Source organism: Actinia tenebrosa, unplaced genomic scaffold (genome assembly GCF_029948245.1).
Source record: "Actinia tenebrosa isolate PJP-AT-01 unplaced genomic scaffold, QUT_ActTen_1.0 PGA_scaffold4__44_contigs__length_22323623, whole genome shotgun sequence".
In the NCBI taxonomy this organism is placed as follows: Eukaryota; Metazoa; Cnidaria; class Anthozoa; order Actiniaria; family Actiniidae; genus Actinia; species Actinia tenebrosa.
The window spans coordinates 7,114,495-7,135,531 of record NW_028292581.1 but is presented as its reverse complement, the minus strand read 5'-3'; the positions used below and the strand labels follow the sequence as shown (position 1 = coordinate 7,135,531).

General features: G+C 38.1%; 2 protein-coding genes across 2 annotated transcripts; one reads left to right on the top strand and one right to left on the bottom strand.

Annotated features, from left to right (window-relative positions):
• The first annotated feature begins 233 nt into the window (after positions 1–233).
• Positions 234–14,031, top strand: LOC116293692 (uncharacterized). The gene is made up of 19 exons (XM_089037267.1): positions 234–382; positions 507–717; positions 1,464–1,659; positions 2,027–2,112; positions 2,816–2,971; positions 3,356–3,463; positions 3,863–4,223; positions 4,712–4,943; positions 5,224–5,550; positions 6,492–6,680; positions 7,296–7,363; positions 7,872–8,015; positions 8,481–8,638; positions 8,955–9,143; positions 9,645–9,705; positions 10,059–10,116; positions 10,453–10,611; positions 11,277–11,393; positions 12,161–14,031. The coding sequence occupies exons 1-19, from the start codon at positions 293–295 to the stop codon at positions 12,212–12,214; spliced, it is 2,964 nt and encodes a 987-aa protein (XP_088893393.1). The 5' UTR covers positions 234–292; the 3' UTR covers positions 12,215–14,031.
• A 1,217-nt stretch (positions 14,032–15,248) lies between these two features.
• Positions 15,249–19,692, bottom strand: LOC116293715 (BTB/POZ domain-containing protein 9). The gene is made up of 8 exons (XM_031701181.1): positions 19,377–19,692; positions 18,442–18,759; positions 18,223–18,339; positions 18,021–18,130; positions 17,235–17,493; positions 16,894–16,979; positions 16,653–16,745; positions 15,249–15,810 (listed from the first exon to the last, which is right to left on the bottom strand). Exons 1-8 carry the CDS (start codon positions 19,683–19,685, stop codon positions 15,606–15,608), a joined length of 1,497 nt encoding a protein of 498 aa, XP_031557041.1. The 5' UTR covers positions 19,686–19,692; the 3' UTR covers positions 15,249–15,605.
• Between the last annotated feature and the right edge of the window lie 1,345 nt (positions 19,693–21,037).

Genomic DNA, 21,037 nt, shown 5'->3' with positions numbered 1-21,037 from the left:
CTCAAAAAATAATTTTGTCACGTCATCACTTCAGACATAAAAAAAGTAAGTTTCTGAGACGTTGCAATTTCTTAAAAAGTTCAAAGTGTCTTATTGGAAAGATATTTTCGTTATTGCGGGGAAAAAAGAAAGACAAAAAAATTAATATGAAAGAAAGAAAAAAAATTCTATTGCAAACAGTTTTTGGGCTCCCTGTGATATACCAAATAGCCAGAGCATGGGTACTAGCCCAAAACAACAACATGGCGGCAGAAACATGAGATGAGGTAATGAGGAAGAAAACCCGGAAAAAATGTCATTTTTAAAACGATTTCTACACAGTCAACCAGAAACATCAAGAACCAGCACTCCTCCTAGTGAGAAATGTCAAGAAACTAGCGTGGTAAGAACCTCGAAAATAATATTCAATCTCCATAATATAAACATTTTAAAATGTTTTGAAGCTTGTTTCGATCCTTCCAGGTTCAAAAGTGAAAACAATTTATTGAGATTATTTTTAAATGTAGAAGTCCAAGAGCTCACCACAAGATCCTGCTTTCATGACTTCTGATTCCCATGATGAACTGTCATTGTTCAGTGGCATGACGTTCAGCTCACAGACATCCTCTGGTGGTGATGTCCTTGACGACGTCCTTGACGAGTCTACAGGCAATGAACGGGAAATACAAGAATCACAAGAGTTAAAAGAAATATTTGAAAAACTGGAAATGACAAAAGGTGAAGTTAGGTTAATTAGGGCCACAAGCTGTTATTTGTCATCATCTAAAATAAGGCCCTGGCTAAACAAGGAAACGTTTCCAGAAACATGTTTCCAAAGGTGACAAAACTGATAGGAAATATCAGGAAACATGCTTACTCAACGTCGGTTAATGCATACATACTTTTAAGATAGAGCGAGTGTTGCTAAGCAACCAATTTTTAGAGTGTTGACTTTTGTTTCTAAGGAAGAAAACATCAGGAAACATTGTTTTCGTGCGTCTTGGAAGCAAAATTTGTTGTATGCAGCATTGTTTCGCATGTGGTAAACTTGGAAACATATTTTCCTTTGCTCTAGGGCCTAAGAGTAAATAAAGTTGATTATTTGGCATTTTACTCACTATCTCGCTCCTCATTGGCTGAGAGCCATCAAAAATTTGGAAGTTTGAAGGGGGGGGGGGGGGGGGGCATCATGTAACTAAGGAAAATCTTGAGGATAGCTAAATGAAATGCCTCCCCCATTTTTCATGGGGCTTTGTAGCACTTACGAATTCCATTAATGAACTCATTCATGACTCTTGGCAACAAAGCTCCATGGCCATATTTTTTCCCAAATCAAGAAAAAGTGTACTGTAATAAAACTTGTGTAGATCCACAGCCGTGCAACCTGTCAGAAGCCTGGTATAGTGTAGCTTTATCTACTGATTTCAAAGTTTCTCACATTTTCAAGCTGTTCTCATTTACTTGGATATTCTACTTGGTTGCAGGTGATGAAGAGATCAAAGAAAGTAAACTCAGTCCTCAGAATAAAGAAGAGAACAAAGACACACTAGACACACCAGAAAAAGAACATCAGCGTGAAACCCAAACAACGCCTACAAACTTGTCTGGTCAGCAAGGCAAAAAGAAAAAGAAAACACAAGCAAAAAGACCTGGTTATGCTAGAGACAGTCAAAACATTAGGTAAAGACCTGGTTATGCTAGAGACAGTCAAAACATTAGGTAACAGAGAATGCATTTTTTTAGTTACTGCCATTTATGAATTATAGAGCTTTTAAGTTGGAACATATTTCCTGGCTCAACTGCTCACAAAAGCCACTAAAATAAAGCAAAATGTTATCAATTTACCCTCCACCTGAAACAATTAGAAATTTGGATAACAAATTCTGTCATGATTTTTTTAGGATCAGTCTAAAGTTTTACCTTTACAACTCACTTCAAAGTGAATTCAATGAAAACATTGGATTTGTCTGTGTCAATCATTTGATGGCTGCTGTTTTACTCATTTTGATGCTATTTAAATAATTGGGGCTTGATTTTTCATTTCAAGTCATCCTCAGCCCAAAGGAACAGTAGGGGAACAAACTACATTAGATCATACAACTGCCATACAAAAGACACCAGAAATACCTTTTGGTAAGTAGACTAGACTCTGAAATAAAGGCTCCTAATTTACCTATTATGCATGTTCTTATATGATTTCTGAGCCCATCCCACACAGCTTTCCGCCTCATCTCTCATGTACTACTTTTTCATGGGATTCTACCAGCTTACTAGATACTATATACTGATGAGGTCCAATACAGGCTGAAGCAGCTGTCCACTGTTTCTAGTTGAGTTGGCTCATTTTTTACGTGACTTAAAGTTGTGAAAGGCCCATTGGCCCTCTTCTTCAGTCGTTTTATACAAGGCTCGTAATTTACCTATTACGCATGTTCTTATAGACTCTGAAATAGTAAAGATATGATGTAGAGCTAGAAAGATCCTTGCAATGGCCCTTGGAAAAAATATCTGATTTAATCACTGTTTTAACATTTCACACCATGTATCATTCCTTGAATGCTACTTTCTTTGTTTACCAGTAATTCATGTCTGTGAACAAGCACTTTGATGTTTTCTTGAGTGTTTGTCTCATCCATATTAAAATTTAGGTGACACTCAAATGAAGAATTTTGTCTTCTTGTGAATGAGACATGGTCTGAAAATATGTCATGTGTTGCACACTTTCTCTCACCTGGAAAAGAGTGATGAGGTCTACTAGTTAGAATAATGAAATTCTGAAGCATTTATAGCACTACAAATTATTTATCTTTAATTATTTCTGTACCCAATACATCAGAGGATTTGTCCAAGATAGACAAGGCAGATGAAGTATCTGACTTACAATCTGATTTACGACCAAGAGATGAAGCAGAACATGGGACACTTAAGCAACGAATAGACAAAGATGTCAATCCAATCGTAGACAAAGGTGAAGAAAAGCCAGGAGCAGAAGGTGAGTCATTGTCAGTATTGATGTTTGTTTAATACCTTCGGAGGGTTTTACACAGGGTCATGACAAAAATGTGTAAGAAGTTACCAGAGTAGTGGCAATGAAGAGGGAGGGGCTTGAGATATTTTCTAAACTGAACTCTCCTCACCCTCCCCTCAACACAAACTTTTAGGGTGCTCCACAGTCAGTTATTTTACCTGTCCTTGTTGTCACTCAGAACTAAGTAGCAAAAAAAAAAAAAAAAAGATCGGCACAGATCTACACAGCAACAAAAAAAAGCAATAGGTTCTGCAAAGTAAGCTATAACTAATCTGGGAGGAGTGAGAGTTTACTCACACTTCCCTGAACTAATTTTGTTTGTAATTTTGTTGTATTTTATTTCTTCAGACCATGAAACAGTTTCAAAGCAAGGCATTCTAAACCTTTATTCAATTGAAACTCCAGCATCTTCTGAGGAAAATCTGGCTGAAGTTGAACAAGAACAACAAGAACATGGTACATTAAAGGGCTGGGGCTTGAGGAAGGTCATCAGTAAAAGTTTGAACTTTCGTCGAGGGTCAAACCTTTTTATTTTGACGAAAGCTGTTTCCTTGTTGTCTTAGTAAGGGGGTCATGAATTTCTTAATGAGTGAAAGGGGGAGGGCTAAATGTACAAGTATTTTAAAAACGTTTACTGCGGATCCCTAAGTCCTCTCCTCAATCAAGAAAATGCACATTCCTTAAAATAAACATTTCATATTTAGAAACAGGAAAGATATTAGGTTGATTTTTCGTTTCGTTTCTTTTTGTTTTCTTTTTTCTTTTTCATTTTCTGTTCATTTTTTTCATTTCTTTCATATTTTTTTTTTTATTCAAAAAAAAAAAATTTTATTTTTTTATTTTTTTTGATTCCAGGTTTTAGAGCAAAAACACCAGAAAACATCCAGGAGAAGCCAGAACTGAAGGAAGATGAAGACAATACAAGTAACAAAACGGAAGCTATTCCAGACTTCCAAAAAGTCCTTGAATCAACTAAGAAATCTGAGGACATTGCGCAGAAAAATTCTAGTGACAAAGATGGTGTTGTTCCAAAAGAAAATATCACACTTGCTGAATTAAACGAGGAAAAGTATGGAACATCCTTTGAGGATAAACAAGGAATTTCAAAAGAAGACAGTAAGAAGGAAGAAGATCAAACATATAATTTACAGCTTGATGCCGAAGACAGATGCTCTCTATTTGAGCAGGATATGCAGTTTAGAATTTCAAATTTAAGGTAGGAATTGCTTGGTTTATTTTGTGCTAAAAACTATAGAAACCTGACAGAAGAAAGTTGAAAAATACTGGTCGCTATACATCCAGTCTTTCAGTCAGAGGTCCATGACTTTGGGCGTGTATGGTAATGACTGATTGACGCTGTATGCAAAATTCGTTTTAAACTCCAAACTAGAGACGAAATAATGAATGTCAAAATAGTGTATTTTTGTAGTCGTTGCAATAAACACAAACCAGTTTCTTACTGTAAAACTCTTTTCCTCTTTGCTCACCTGTGTTAAATTACGGAGAGGTCCAACGGTGCAAAAGAAATGCTGATCGATTGGGCTTGACCAGGTTGCGTATTGTTTTTTAAAGAGCTTTGTTGCACTTCTACAGTGTTGTCATTAGCGTAGAGGATTGCGTCCAATATTGCACCACCCATAATTGGCAGGTAATCTTTATTTCTGATTTATTTTATTTCATTTTCGGTCTCGTTTCATTTTCCAGGGACGAAGAAAAAGTTCTCCAAGAGCTTGAAAATAAACTGCTTCAGAATTACTCTACCTCAGGTAGTGTCTATCTTGACAAAGAGAAAGAGCTGGAACACTTGACCCAAGAAGAGAGCAATGCTCTTGCTAACGACAACTATGATCTGGCTGAAGAATTGAGCATCAAAATCGAGGAACTGAAAGAATGTCTCGAAAAAGCAAAATACAAACTCCCTGCCGTTGACATCAAGGTATGATGATGGAGATTTCAATGATGTTCAAATTACCACAGTTTCTACTGCTCCTTTCTCCCTTATTTCGTTCTTCTCTTCCTTATTTCCCTCATTCGTTTCTTCTTTCGTTTCTCGTTTGTTCCTTGGTTCAATCGTTCGTTGATCTCATCCTTCGTTCCTTCCGTTCTTTTTTTCGTTTCTCGTTAGTTCCTTCCTTCGTTCGTCCCTTCTTCCATCCCTTTGTTTGTTCATTCGCTCCTCCTTTATCCTCTTTCTTTCTCTTTTCTTTATTACTTAGGTACAGAAAGCCCTTCAACTGAGATCTGAGTTATCCCTCAAAAGATTATCGATCTTACGCGACGCACAAGTCAGTTTAGAGGAAGTCAGAGAAGAACAAGCTTCGTCACTTGACGCCTTCAATGAAGAAAACAATACCAGAATATCTAAAGAAAAACAAAATTTGAACTCAGAAAGACTGCGACTGGACCGCGCACGCGCGCACCTTCAACTCGATACGGAACACTTGGACAAGGAAGAGATGATGTTAGAAGAGGAAGTACAACAAAGAACAGAAGAGTTCGTTCAAAAAAAGCAATTACTTATAGAAGAAAGAGAAAAAATAAAGGTATGACTTCATTTATATCTTTAGAGATACCTCGACCACAGGCAGCCCAAACGAAGTCTCTTATTTATGATTTATAAGTGCCAATGTATGAACTTAGGATAGAGCTTCTATATATAAAGTTAGGAAAAGAGCAGGTTTTAAAATTCCGTTAAAAAGCAAAGCCTACTTAGATCCCGCTGAAATTTTACCAGGAAGTTTCAAAGGAAGGTACAAACGACGTTTTCGAAAAGTTTTACCGAAATTTAACGTTTTTAGGTATAAAAAAGTTTTCATTATTTCATATCTTTGTGGTTCTCCCCGGCATTGCGTTAGCTGCGCCGCAGATCCTTGGAAAATGCTTTAAATAAATCTTTTTAGGGTTCGATAGATTTTTTTACCTTGGGTCATAATGTTTTCCCATTTCAGGGACCACGTGTCATTCCCTAGAGTATCATTTCTTTGTTCAACGATTGTATATGAGAAAACACATGAACACTGACCTCTCTTAAAACTCCAATGCTTCAGGCTTAGCTTCGAATCCAGGAGTTGCTTGTTTCGTTATTCTAATTTCCGTTTCTGATTACCGACCTTAGAAGTGATGCTAAGACCGCATATACTGGAGTTTTCAATAGATACAACTCAACAAAGCATCTTCTTCTCAAGAAAATCACGCGTGGTATGAAATGGGAAAACATTACACCCAAGATAAAAGGGTCTATCAAAACGCTAATGAAAGTTCGAAAACGTTAATGAATCCACGCAAACATACTCATGATTGTCAAATTCAATGCTAAGTTTCTTAATGAAAGTTCCATCGCACTCTTGAGAGTCCGTTCGCCTTATTGTATGCCTGTTCGCTCTAATGACAATGCTTCTTCGCTGCAATGAATATTCCTTTGCGGTTAATGAACAGCAAAAGGTGTATAATAACATCTCTGTGTAATTTACTTTTTCGTTGACAGGCTGATATCGCAGAAGTCGAAAAGAGGTTAGAACAGTTGCGTGTGAGTGAAACACAGTGTAACAAAAGCATCGAGGCAGAGGAACTAAAGATCAAGGAAATCATAGACGAATTTTCACCACAAAAGGAACCACTGCATAAACAGAGAAAAGAACTTGAAGATCAACAGAGTTCACTAAATACTGATCAGGTTAGTTACAGCCGTTTTCATGAGCACGCGCGCAATCGTACGTTGCCATCCCGGAAAAACAGGAATTTGGTAGACGTCAATGGAAGTGCCGGAGAACGCAATGGAACGTGCTTAAACTGTGACGTATTTCCAGGTCAAATCACACAAAAGATCCCTAAAATCGTGCTATAACTTATTCCCAGCCTTTATTTTCTACCTTCAACAATTAGATATATGAACAGAAAATCCTGAAGTCGTTTTTTGTTCGAATTACGTCACACTTAACAGCTCTATAGAGCGTTTTCACGTGATGTCACAGCGGCCATGATGGGGAACCAAAACAATACATTTTCTATCCTCCGGGAATTGAACTCTATTCTTATGCAAAAACTGTACGGAAAGTTTCTTTTGTTTGGTACGCCAATATGGCTGCCTTGTCACGTGAGTGAAAACGCTCTATAGAATGTCATGGAAACGCCTTGATTGACGTCCGCCAAAGCCCGACGTCTCGACGACGATTCCGTAAGAATTATCGAGAACGAATGCAAGGCCCAGGTCCAGATATTAAAGGTGTCACATGTGTCATCTTTGCTTGCAATAAAATTTGTTTTTATATCTATTAATGTCTACTTTTAGGAATCCTTGAATTTGGCCCAAAAAAGATTCAATAAGTTGGTGAAGTCGTGGAGTGATAGAAAAGAAAGGTAATCAATGTCTATAAAAATTGTTATGGGACCCCTTGCATGTGACGTCAAAGGAGTTCAATCTCTTGATAACTGCATGGAAACCTATTGTTATGTCCTTCAAATTGAGCTGCATTCCGACGTGCAGTAAGGGTTGTCTTGGCCTCTGAACAGGCTCTCACGGGAGGAGGGAGGAGAAAAAAAGGGTTCTTCTCTTTCTGCTTCCCCCTCCCATCCTTCTCCGAGAGCCTGTATGTTCACAGGAAATCTCGTACCCAGAGCCCAGTCTTGGTCAGCACCGAGGAGCGAGAGGCTCTGGTGGCAACTGATCTTTTGAGCATAGTCCGTCTTAAGGCCGTGGGCACAGATTTTTACCTATCGAGACCTCCTAGCTGGTAAACATTCCTCTATATCCTGTGATTCACAGACGTCAGTAGAATTTGCCTTTAGAAATTTAAAATCATCGGCCTATGATAAACTAGAAATAAGTATTACAGTATTAATATTAGTTTTTGTGGCACGATGTTAGGTCAACAGAATTCCTGAATAGCCTACAAGCAACCATCAGCAATAACATATCATCTATTGATGTTCTTGAGAAGCAGCGAGGAGAAATTGAAGACTTTCTTTGCTTGAAACATCTTTCTTTCACTCAAGATACTACATTGGATAAGTAAGCGGTTTGACAAACAACCTGAGTTATAATAAGATACTTCCTTCCCTTCTTCTTCTTCTTACTCTTCCTTTCTTCTTACCTTACTCTCTCCCTTCTTCCATTCTTTTCTTGCTCCTCCCTTCCATTTTCCCTCCCCCACTCACCTCCCTTCTTCTCTCCCTTTTTTCCACTTTTCTTTCTGTCTTTTCTTCCTTCACTCCTTCGTATTTCATTCCTTCCCTCTCTCCTTTATCCTTCCCTCTCTCCTTTATCCTTCCCTCTCTCCATTATTCCCTTCCTATCTTTTTTCTCACCTCCCTTCTTCTCTCCCTTTCTTCCACTTTTCTTTCTGTCTTTTCTTCTTTCACTCCTTCATTTTTCCTTCCCTCCCTAACTTTTTTCTTCTTTCTTCAACTTTTTTCTAGGATGCCTATAGTTGAATATAAGGCTAATAGTCCCCATGTTTCTTTATCTTGTTATCAGGCTTCGATCATCATTTAAACAAACAAATCAACAAATTAAATCCTTGACAAGCAAAATAACCTTATCAGATAGAAACGTAACAAGTCTTAGAAAGAGAGTGACTGAAATCGAGGATCAGATCTCGGACAGAAACGAGGCAAAGGACATCGCAAAGAAAGGTATAACATGACTACTACCTTTGAAGTACTTTAGGCTCCCACTTCAAACTACCTCATTTTCAAGCCTCAGCCCTATTCCCTCATCCACTTTTGGGGGAGGGGGAGTTCCGTGGTCATTGTCTAAAGAGCGTTTTCACGTGACGTTACAGCGGCCATTATGGGGTACCAAAATAATACATTTTCTATCCTCCGGGAATTGAACTCTATCGTTATGCAAGTACTGTGCAGAAAGTTTCTATTGTTTATGACTGCCCTCTCACGTGAGTGAGAACGCTCTATAAATAAAAGGTCATTTTGTTCCCCAAAACTTCTTCAGAGAGGAACTTCAAGGAAGCGAAAAGGCTGAAGGAGGAGAGTGAAGGTTTAAAAGCTGAGGGGATCCAAAGCCAAGAAAAACTTGAGCGGCTTCTCGAGGAGCTGAATCAAGACACAGTCTTATTGCAGACCAAAGAAAAGGAATTTATAAAAATAAAAGAAGAACTCGAAGAGATTGAATACGAATCAGGTAGGGATGTAGTGCAAACATTTTGTATACAAAGCCACGAGACTGAAAACCTCAATTTGAACGAACCCCGAAACAGCTGCTGGGCTGATCTAATTAGTCATGGTAAGGCTAGCTCATAGAAAAAAACCCTGAAACAACCTCTGGGCTGATCTAATTAGTCATGGTAAGGCTACAATCGTAGCTCATAGATAGAACCCTGAAACAACCCTCTGGGCTGATTTAAGTCAGGGCACGGCTGATTCACAGTTCGAACCCCGAAAGAACCTAGACATCTATGTGGATAGACCTACAATTCCAATTCAACTGAATGTTTTAGAGTCATACGATATCCATACCCAGGGTTTGGGGTGGAGCAGGGATTGGCCTACCATTACAGCAGAGCACAACACAACACCAACAAAGCCACTCACCACCGCTTACACAAAAATTCCTACCCAAACTGACTTGTCAAGCTTTGCCTTGAATCAACCCAGGTGGTTTTATTTCAAATTCAATTGACAGATTTGAAGCTAGTGAATTCTGCTGCAAAGGTGGTTAAGGGATTACAACAACAAATAACCAGGTAAAATGCTGAATGAAATGATATCGTTTGAGATGTAAATAGTTTTAAAGTCAAGTAGATTTCCGGCTTTCGTGTCTGTAAGATAAATAATACGTACGTTATTACCGTGCGCTGTGATTGGCTGAACGGATCCGAAGTAGTCAATTTTGTGCCGTGACCGTGACGATACACTGTTAAGCATTCTGATTGGATGAACCGTGATCTCGTGCGCTATGATTGGTTCAACGGTTGTCGTAATTCCGTACTGTGACTGTGTGTCTGTATTCTTCTTAACTCAATCAAGATGTGTAAATATATACTAACAAGGCACCAAATAGAGGTTGTATATCTCACGAGTAGGTGTTTTTCCCCAGATACGCCGACAATGAGTTTCTTCACTCGCTACTAACTGCTGAGATAGCGACTTGTCAGGTAAGGAAGTAAGAAAAAAATTATCACCAGATGTGGGAGGTAAGCGAGAAATATCTTCACTTTGGGCGCAGTTTTTGCCCATTTCGAACAATGTGTCATGTGTTTGTTCAACTCAAAGTATCTTGGCGCCTCGCTTAAGCGCTTTGTGTTTGACCAGTGAACCAATGTATGGAAAATGGTGAACTATCGTGCATGAGAAGACACAAGAATACGAATACATTTCAAACAAATAATCTTATTCTCAAGAGAATGACTCGTGTCCTGAAGTGGTATAACATCACGACCATGGAAGAGAATTACTAACCACGGCTTTACATGCTAAAAATTGTATTCCAGAACTTAATCAACGAGTTGTGCTCCAAGCACAGCATATCTAAACCTTTAATAGATGAGCCACAACCACAAGATGACGCTTTGGATAATGATGAGATAGAGAAGATCGATAAAGAGGTGGATAAAACATCTTGCAGTGATCGAGGTGTAGCAGCGGATGGGGTTCGTACATAACTATTTCAAAAAACTTGATTGGTGAAGGTTTTGTCGCATACATGCTTCGTGTTGCTTGTCGTTTATTCATATGTAAATAAAGTCAACACAGAAGAAAATAAACCGAAAAAATGTGCAGACAAAATTTGGTAAAATTCGTGTTGTGACCTTTTGCTGATTGAATTCACATAGGTATTCCTATATAGGTAACATACGACATGTTACCAAACCTTTACCAACCTTTTTGAAATAGCTGCATTCCTAGTCTTAACTGGTTTTAGCTTTTAAGATACTTGTTAGGGCCATACTTGTAATACCCAGAGCCTGCGTTGCTTCTGGCCTGCGGCGAAGAACGAGGGCTCTCGCATAATCCACATATTTTGAGACCAGGATTTTTTGGACCTCCGGTATAAGAGCGCATGCGTTCAAACACTTGCCAACAATAAAAAAATATGTTCCCGATTTCTAATTTTTACTTTGATCGGAAGTAAAACAGAACTCTGTTTAATAGCATGATTTTCATTGATTTTATTTCACGCATGCGCCAAAACCAGAACCCTCGTTCTTCGCCGCAGGCCAGAAGAAACGCAGGCTCTGGGTACAACATTTTTGGCAGCTGCAGGTGTATAGTGTAAATTGATCAACGTTGTCACTCACTGATATCTGATTCTTAGGAATCCAATCAAGTCACAGAGACAGAAGAAAACAAGGAAGATCTTCTTAATCAACTAGATGAGCTTGAGGGAAAACTGGAGGCAGTTGTCGATATGGAAGATTTTGACGAAGCAGATATCCTTTAACTGTTTGATACCTCGTTTATATGATTGTAGGGAGCCGTAAGCTAGAAACAATTCCAAGTCTTTAATCTTCCGTCCTCATGCAGGAGACAAGAAAAACAAAAATTAGCCCTGCTAGAAGTAGAGTCCTCCTCCATTTATATAAATGGGGCGTAGAGAAAGAGAATCTGTCTCTGCAAATCTGCGAGGGTGATTGAGCTTAGTAGATTTGTTAGTAGGGGTTTGGTTGAACGAGCTGCTCAATCAGTAAGTTCACTGTAGCGTTTTCTTACGAGTGCCGGAGAAACTAACATACAGTATATGCCATAACATTGAAATAGCTTCCCATTGTCTTCCAGGGCCCGGTTGTGCGAAGGGGGGATATCACTATCCGACGTATAAATCTTTATTCAGTAGATAAAGTGATGCTGTTATCCAATGAATTTATCCACTGGATAAGATTCGTCCGTCGAATAGCGTTATCCACCCTTCGTACAGCCACACCCAGTAATTTATCCACCCACAACGCGTAGTTACTGCTACGGTAAGATACTGTACGACTTCGAATTTGCCGTTACGTTTCCCAATCATACAATAACCGCTGTATGGTTCCATGCAAGTAAAGCTTTTGATTCCTTGATCTGCATTCATAAAATTATTATCTGGAAAAGTTATATTCTGGTTGTTAAATTCGATAACTAAACGGGACTCTAGTAGTTCAATTGACTGTCAATTATCGCTACTTCGATTTAAACTGATATCTTCCTTAACAATGTTTACATCGAATTCAGCAAGAAATAGTTCAACTCAAATCAAAGCTTGAAGAAAGGAGCTAGCAACGAAAAGACAGACTCCAACCCGGAATATTAACACCAACCGTAAATCCGACGTTATTCAGTGAGAGAAAGCCACCATCCAATAGGAAATGAAACAAAAAAGGAAACAAAATTACAGGCCTGAGAAATCACTTCGTTTTCGACTGTCAAGCAACGCGTATACTGAAGGAAACTGAAAGATTCATCGCAGTTGCTCTCATGCAAGTTTATCTATGTTTATTTCAGTGATCGCCGTTGAAATAGACAAATAGACTGTCAGCGGTCCCTCTTCCCCACCCTTCCTGGCAGAGTAGCGTCCGGTATCAATCTACAATCAATACAATCTACCAAGAGCCCACGTTCCTATTGGTCATTACTGAGAAACAAGAGGTGCTGACCAAGAGGCACGTGGGCTCTGTGTACGAGATTGGTCCGGAATGAAAGAATCCGACTCGACTGGATTTGGTACGATAATCACACTGGCCTTATTACTGGGTTGTCTGTGGCAGCTCAGTCTAAAAATACGTTGCGTTTCTTCGTATTTTCCTGCGTCAGAAAATGCCAAAATTACACAATAGTACCCAAGGGTTTTCAGCCACTGCCGAAGAGTCCTTTGCGGACATATGATACAGAGATCCCGTGTAAAGTCTGATTTATATTCAAGTGAAAATTACCAATAAATGTGTAATTTATCAAAGTGATTGATTGGGGGTGGGCTTCGAATCACGTTTCGGAAATTAATGTCTACGCATATTCTTTTTTTGTTAGTTGCTGAAACTAAAGGCTTAGTGCAGGATTAGGAATTAGGCTCATGTCAAACGTCGAACTTCACATGAAGCCGAACCTAATGCCATCAAAGAAGACTGGCTTGTTATCCATTGTTACAGTTAGGTTCGACTCATGTGCAGTTTGACCTGATCCTAACTCGTGTGTATAAACTGACCAAGAAAGTTCAAGATGCCTTGAAAAGATCTTTCTTTTATTTGTCTACTCAAACTTTTAATTTAGTTTCTCAAAAGCAGTATCCTATGCAGAAAGAGTTTAAGATTAATAGCTCTTATTTAAACTAGGAAAATAATAGGCTTCAAATCTTCTACTGAGTGAACAAATTCATGTTTAATTAAAAAGGTTGGCGACCTTCAAATCCCCGTGATAGATCGCCTTCACCTTGTTTTATTAAGTAATTTTTACTTGCCAGAATTTTTACTTAAAATTTAATAATACTATCGCTATAAACGATTATAGAAAGCATAAAAAGGTTTGTTCGAGTTTTAAGTTTGGTGTTTGTTATCGTGATTGAGCCGAATTTAACTGATGGCGATTTAGTATTTGAAATTCTTGACGGGCTGCCGGTTATTTAGACTCTCCTATATGAAAAGACTAAAGCTCATGATGGTTGCACTGGACGATTCGCAACGACGATTTTTAGCGATACAACGTTGCGTGAAAAATTGATGCCGTGTAACATGCCACGTACAATGATTTTCGGATTCGGCAACGCGTTGCAAGTTTTTAATTCAGCTTCATGATTTTTTGGGCTTTAAAAACGCTAAAAATTGTCCCGTGTAACACTGTTGGTTTTCAAACGAACGTCGCGCAGAAAGTTTACTCGTGTAACTCATTAAAAATCGACAAGTCGTATCGCGAAAAATCGTTTTTGCGAAACGTCTGGCAGTTTCTCTTTTTTTATTCAGGATTTTCCTCTGCTAGATTTTAATTTGACGGATTTGGGTAGACAGGAACAGGTTACTCAAAAATAGAAAAGTTTCACTATTCTACATTCTATTGTTTTAAAAATTAAAAATAAATAAATAAAAAAACAGAAAAAAGGAACAAAAGGGTGAGTAGGTATAATGTTTAGGTCACCCATCCAAGTGCTAACCCTCCTCAGGCGAGCTTGACTCGGTGTCTTGAACGACAACGATTTATCCACTGGACCACTGTTCCAGGTAAATCAGCATAACAATAGCCGTGAAAACAATGCGCCGAATAGACTAGACTTTTTAAGCATTATACTTTCAACCGATTCCGTGCGTGGCAGAGATGCAAGGGATTAGCCGATATGGTCTGGGGGCCGGCTGGTCTCTCCCCTGATGCTTTGGCTAGAACATTTTCTTGCGTAATTCGTACACCCAAGGGCAGAAGGATTTAATCGCCGTCAGGTCCGAAGTCCATACGCCGCCTCAGCTCTGCGGATGTCTCGGGGGTATGGCACAGTGGAATCGCTTTTTTTTATTTCTTTTGATGGGTTCGAATCCCATCTTATCCACATAAGATTTTTTTTTTTAAATCCATATTTATTAGATTCATGAATTTTCAACAATAAGGCAATCTTTTTTGTGAAAAAAGATTTATTTCTAGTCGGTTATTATAAGCCTGTATAAGTTCCACCAAACGTTATTAGTCATATAAGCAATATCGATCCGCGAAAAGTAGAGCTATGCTTCCCATTTTTCCTGGCAAAAAATTTCTGACAAGGACAATGACTGCACTTGGATCTCTATATCATATGTGCGCAAAGGACTAGTGGGTGGTGCCGTGAAGATTTCTGGGTGTTATTGCGCAATTTCTACATTTTCTGACAAGAAAAAAATCGCCGAAATCTCCGGCGTAGCCGTAAATGTTTCGTGCTGCCATACAACGGCTCAGCACTCGATTTCTAGAATTATGGTCCTAGTTTAATAAAGTAAATACTAAAAATCCTAAAATCTTGTTCACAAATTTACCTCAAAAGAGATCAATTTAGGGCTGTAGCCACGGTATTGCAGGTTACGTGCACAGGGAATGGAATTTGACTATGTCTACTAACATACAGCCGTCTTGAGAAATGGTATCATAATATTTCAAGGATTTGCAGAACCAAACGGAAAGAAAAAAAAGGTGATTATCGATCAAATAACCAACCTACAATTTGCAAAAACTAAAAAAGACTCCAAAAATGGGCGAGCGATGGTTAAAATGCTGCAATTTGCAGATGGAAAGAGCGTGAAATTTTTTCACAAAACCTTTCATTTAACCGTTTTATACATTGGGTATTTTTGGACTTCCACAAAAATTGCGGTATATATTTAATAAATATAGTACAAATTATATATCACCATAGCCTTTACTCTATTTACAAACCCCTTGATGCTAACTATAATAACCATCACGATAGCTTGTACACACAGGACAAAGAAGTTTGTTCATGGAGCTTCGTTTTTGGCATTGTTTCATATTTTTCACTTTGCGACTACCGTAAATTTTAAAATGGTTAGATTTTATTTCTCGGTTGTTTAGATTTCAAGTTGGAAAAAGTAATATAAATTAATGGTTTTCGTAAAATTACTCACTCAGCTCTCCTCTATATCCGATTACTGGGTTGCCTGTGGTAGAAATGGTTTGGTAAGTTTTAAGGATGGATCGTAAGTAATTATAACGGTTTTTCATATAAATGTTCATTCTTCAATCCAAATACTTCGTAATCTTCGACAAGAAAGTTGTACTCTCCCATAAAGACTTCTGGCGTGGCTTCGACACCAGCATAGGAGTGAGGCAGATTGGAATAGGATTCTCTTTGGGTATTACATCTGTCACTGATGCAGAGGTCAGCTCCTGCGCCGAACATCGGACCATACCTGGATTATTAAACAAAGAACCATTGTTATATACCAACTGTCAAAGTCCATTTTTCTCGTACTCTGTTTGGGCGAGATGAGGCTTCACCTCGGCAAGCATGGCCGTCTCGGGACCACAAAACACACTGTTTCCCTCGCTCGGTACCAGTCACTAAATGTTAATTGTGAACTCGTATTGTTCGAAAGCAAAACCATTGTAAACTACTTTGAAAATAGCAGATATATTCATTGGAAAAACTGCATACACAATGTTTGCATAAGAACTAAATAGTATAAAATTATGCCTACAAATGATGGTGGTGATGATGACAAAGATGATGAAGATGACGAAAAAATCACGATAGGAGGATGAAGATGAGCAGAGGGAGGAGGAGGACCAGGTGGTAGACTGGATGCAGGATGACCATGCAGAGGCGACTGTCTCCAATAAAGCAGGTAAGCGGCTTTATTTGTATCTGTACTTTCTTCTGTCAGTTCAATTTTACTTTTTTTTTTTTGAGTTTACAATTTGAAAAACTCACTTTCAGAGTTAAAGTCCGAAATGGGTGGCTAGCTACCCAACCCGCCCAATCCACCAACTGCGTGTTGGAGAACAGAAAACAAAGAGTTCCAACCAAGGGCGATCAAACAATAAATGACTAACTAAAGTGGTTGTAGAAGGGCAGTGGTCACAGATCATCCAAGGAAAGAAAACTTAACCTGATGAGGCAATGATACCCCAGAAGGCAAGTAACGTCAAGAAAACAGGAGATCTAGATTTCATATAATAAAGAAATTACTGAATAAACATGACAAAAACTTTTCACGCTCGAATGGTTTCCTTTCAAATGTGCATCACTTACTTTGGGTGATGAAGTGTAGCGTACTTGGAATTGACCACGCAAAACTTTGTAGGAGGAACACCACTGCTGTTCGTCAGTGTGAACAGAAAAGTACTGAAACAAATCAGTTTGATTATAGTTAATGGATAAATTAAAACTTAGATCCTAGATCCGACCATGGTATTCGTAACGTTACGCCCAGAAATCAGATGAAACGTAATTGTACCTTATAACATGTAAATGAAAATAGTTTTATTATTACCTGGTTGATGGTACGTACTTCCCTCTTGGGACATCACTTCTCCAAGGCTGATCGCTGAATCCTCCACATATGCTGCCGTTAGCGCCCTAAAATGATTGAACAACGAAAATCTATTGCGAGAAAGGAAGGAGGAAACGAAATGGGAGAGGAAGGAAAGAATAAGTTAGGGGGCATGAAGGATAGACAGTAAGATGCCAAAGACCAGAAGGAGAGATGGGGGAAAGATCACGTTTGTTTTGACTACCCATTGTACTTATCACCTTGCAAGCAAGAGACGAACCGAAGGATGGACAGAAGACCCATCCTAGTTATAACTTTTTTCCTTTGATTTTTTGACTTACCATCACTACTGTCATTGTTGGTGATTGCCCATCACATTTCGTATGGAATGCTGTAGCAGAATAATTATCTTTTGACCCTTTGAAAAGAAGCTGCCATTCTTGGTTCTCATTGCCATACCAGCCATTAAGGATTTTTTGAAGTTTTATTTTGTTTTTGCCCAGTATTGTACTACCATTGTATAACCTGCTTGATACCCTTGGTATTAAACGTGGGTCAACAGAGGCACTAAACCTTGTTGGAACTGCTGCAAATCTATACCTAAAAAAACAGGGTGTCAATGAAAGATGGAACAATACAAGATATCTTTGATTGGTTACACCTTCATGCTTCATCAAATAATCATATCTAAATTACCCAAGCTTATATAAGACACCTCAAGAATATAAGCCTATGGTTTCTTCTTTAGGTGTCTTCCTTCTGGATATATATACATTCAATTATAAAATCTGCAATCACTATTTCTTTTATTACATATTTGTACAATTATTGTTAATAGAATTTTGAATACTTGTTACTATATTTCCAGAAAGGTAGATTGAATAAACTGATTGATTGATTGATTCTTAGCTGGACAATAAAGTTTCTTTAGTTTTTTGGGTGCCCCTTCAAGAAACAACATTTTAAACTTATGTTTATGAGATTAAAAAGGAGGGCTCACTTCCAGACTTTACCATATTGTAAGTATGTTTTGAATGATAATTTTTTAGTATTCCTTCAATGGTGTACATGCTATAAGTAATTGTGTGCACACCCACTCAGAGTGTTCTCTAATATTGTTTTTATACCTTTCTAAAGATAATTCCATTGGAACAACACCTGTAGGTTCAACTTCTTCAGCAAAAACTGTGCTGTCTATCAAAAGAAGTTTTACATAGTCAATCACACCTGTCAGCTCCTGTGGAGAGAGAAAGGCATCGTCTAACCTGATGTTGCATTCAACAACTAATGATGATATTCTTAGACAACATTATCAAGTACTTGACCCACCTGCATGATTCTTGCTCTATCATCGGCATCCCACTGTGACGTGGGCTTGTTTATTCCTAAGTTTGTCTTGGCCCATCTAAGGACAGCTCTCCACACTTCATCTTCAGATACTGCAAACTTTAACATACCCCATAATGAGTGCTTAGCAGAATTAAGAATGCTATGAAAATTAAGGGATGTGAGCACAAAATATTTTCTTTGGGAGTGGAATATTCTTACCTGGTCGCTTGAAATAAGTTTGACTAAAGCAGGTTTTGGTAATAAAGAGAAGCCTTTTGAATGGACCACTTCCTCAGCATTTTCCTCCATAAATGCTATACATTTATCAACTAATGCCCTTGCTCCTTTTGACTGTTCTCCTGTTTTATTGGGTCCTGTACCCCCTGATAAGGCCATAGCATCAGTAAGGAACTCTGCAGCATTATCTACACCAAGGTTGCTTATAAAGTAATCTTCACAAGCAGATTGAAGATCAGAAATCTCAAGGTCCTCAGCAATTCTTAGGGCTTCAAATGCTGTACTACTCTTAAACTGAAACTATAAAATTGATGAACAAATTTGAAAATTAAGTGTATAGTGCTTCTCAATAGCACGGACAGAAGTGTCATAACAGCAAAGTAATTTTTGATGGATGTCAACCAAGCTAGGCTTTTTCATGAAATTCATTCCATAGGCACATGCCCTTGAAAACTTTGTGTTTTCCAACGATGTCATAGGAACAATTTGATTGACATCACCAAAATCCTATTTCGTTGTGACACCTGAAATTATACAATTCTGGTCATGCTATCAAGAAGCACTGTAGTCTGGGTAGCGCCTCTCTGGCATGGGGGTGGGTGAGGGAGACTCTCCCCAACCAGTTGACTGTACTCTTTATAATAATTATTTGGACTGTTTTGACAGATGTCTGAACAACAAGTAGTATATAGTAAACTTTAGGGTCGCCTTTGAAAAGTACATTCATTTAGGGAGCTTTAAATGTTTCTGCAAGCTCCAAACGTACCTTCCTCTTGAGCTTTGGCTTCCGGCAATCAAAAAATAATAATTAATGGACAACAGCCAAAAAAATTGAGGAAAGCATATTACATTTTTCTGAGAGTTTTCTGGGTAAGATTACAGAACTTAAAAAATGAAAAAGGATCTCAAAAACTTACTTTCCCTGTATATAAAAACTCTATGACTTCTTTAAACACATCGGGTTTGAAACCCGACTTTCGAACAACAAATGGGGAACCAGGACCGTACATTTTAGACCATAACTCCCTCTTTCTCTTACGAAAATACACACATCTTGCAATCAGAATTAAACGGTGAGCATAGACACTAGTTTCCGAGTCTCCAACCACGAAAGCGACGTCTCCAGTCTCGCGATCATCGACCAGCTCATAAAGATCATTTAGGAGTGATTCTACACCAACCCAGGATGTATTTTTATCAGAGAAACTCGACATTCCTGCCGCCATGTTTACTTTGGACGCGGCAGTCACCTACAGGCGTTGCTCGACTGGTTGTCAAGACAAAGGAATCCAATCAGGGCATGTCTACGATGTCCACTCTGAGAATCCAAGATGATTTTTTTTACATTCTCATAAAGATCAATGTTTGCTCCCCTTTCAAAATCCTAGTACAACAAGAGAAAATTAACTAAGGGAATTAACATATTTGCGAGTTTTGCAATTTTTTTAACAGTACTAATAAAAAAAGTTCGCAATTTTCTTCATACCGTATTAAAATAATCAAAATTCTATCATATGCTAGTAAAAAGAGTTCGCAAATTTATCAATTTTCATAATTTGCGAATTCTGATACCGTATTATATCATATACTAGTAAAAAAAAAAGTTCGCAAATTTATCGACTTTCATAAATTGCGAATTTTGTGAATTTTTTGCTGGGATACCTGTGGTCAAACACAATCGATCTTAACTCGTAGAAACTGAAAAAGCAGGTAAAAAATGTGTTAACACAAGGAAATTTCTTCCCTCTCTAACCCAGTATTAGAAAGATTCAAGAAAAAAATTAAAACGAACAAAGAAACAAATTTGCGTGTAAAGCAAAAATCCGTGCAACATAAAGGGCTTTTTCTTACGTAACTTTGTAAGTAATCTTCTCTTACACCAGAGAAAGACCTGCTGATGAAATGACTAGTACTTGGTCGGCTGTATATGGGTTTTATTTTCTCGACGTTAACGCGCAACTAACTAATGGGCTAGCAGCTGCATCTTTTATTGGAGTGTCGAAAGATAAACAATATAACGAAAAATGACGAATTGCTCGAAAAAAAATTTTTTTTTTTAATTTCGTAATTTTAAACTTTTATCTTTCATATGTTTGTGAAACTTCTTGCAATTTTTGATTGGAAATACCAAAATTTTGAGAAAAATCGAAATCGTGACTTTATCAAGACCGGAAATGTACCGTCGCTTAATATATGCACATCTGTCATGCTCCTTTGTCATTGTAAAAAGATCCTACATTGCGATCGTCCAGAACACCAGATAATTTGACAAGTGATGACAAAATGGAAGGCTCAAGGTGTTTTGGCCAACACCATCGTGGCTCCCTGCAGCTTCCGGCTCCAAACAAAGAAATGCGTTTTTCTCGAATCTTTTTTGCCGCTAAAATCTCAACTTCGAAAAGCTAAAAGGCCCTTGGATTTCATTCAATTTTTTTAAAATTTGGAGAGTTTATAAAATAACTCATGATCCAAAAAAGGGTGTCTCCGAATTTTGAAATTTAATTTCTTTCCAAAGTTATGACGCTTTTTACTCTAAACAACACTCCAAAAGCGATCGCTGAACTTTGATCAAAAATAG

Bases quoted from the DNA above. Each gene is read 5' to 3' on its own strand.
- LOC116293692 (XM_089037267.1), top strand. From the start codon at position 293: ATGTCATTTTTAAAACGATTTCTACACAGTCAACCAGAAACATCAAGA. The intron at 4,944-5,223 runs GTATGATGATGG...TTTATTACTTAG, and splicing joins TCCCTGCCGTTGACATCAAG to GTACAGAAAGCCCTTCAACT. The intron at 7,364-7,871 runs GTAATCAATGTC...GCACGATGTTAG, and splicing joins TGGAGTGATAGAAAAGAAAG to GTCAACAGAATTCCTGAATA.
- LOC116293715 (XM_031701181.1), bottom strand. From the start codon at position 19,685: ATGGCGGCAGGAATGTCGAGTTTCTCTGATAAAAATACATCCTGGGTT. The intron at 16,980-17,234 runs GTAAGTCAAAAA...CAATCATTTTAG, and splicing joins CAACAATGACAGTAGTGATG to GGCGCTAACGGCAGCATATG. The intron at 16,746-16,893 runs GTAATAATAAAA...GATTTGTTTCAG, and splicing joins AAGTACGTACCATCAACCAG to TACTTTTCTGTTCACACTGA.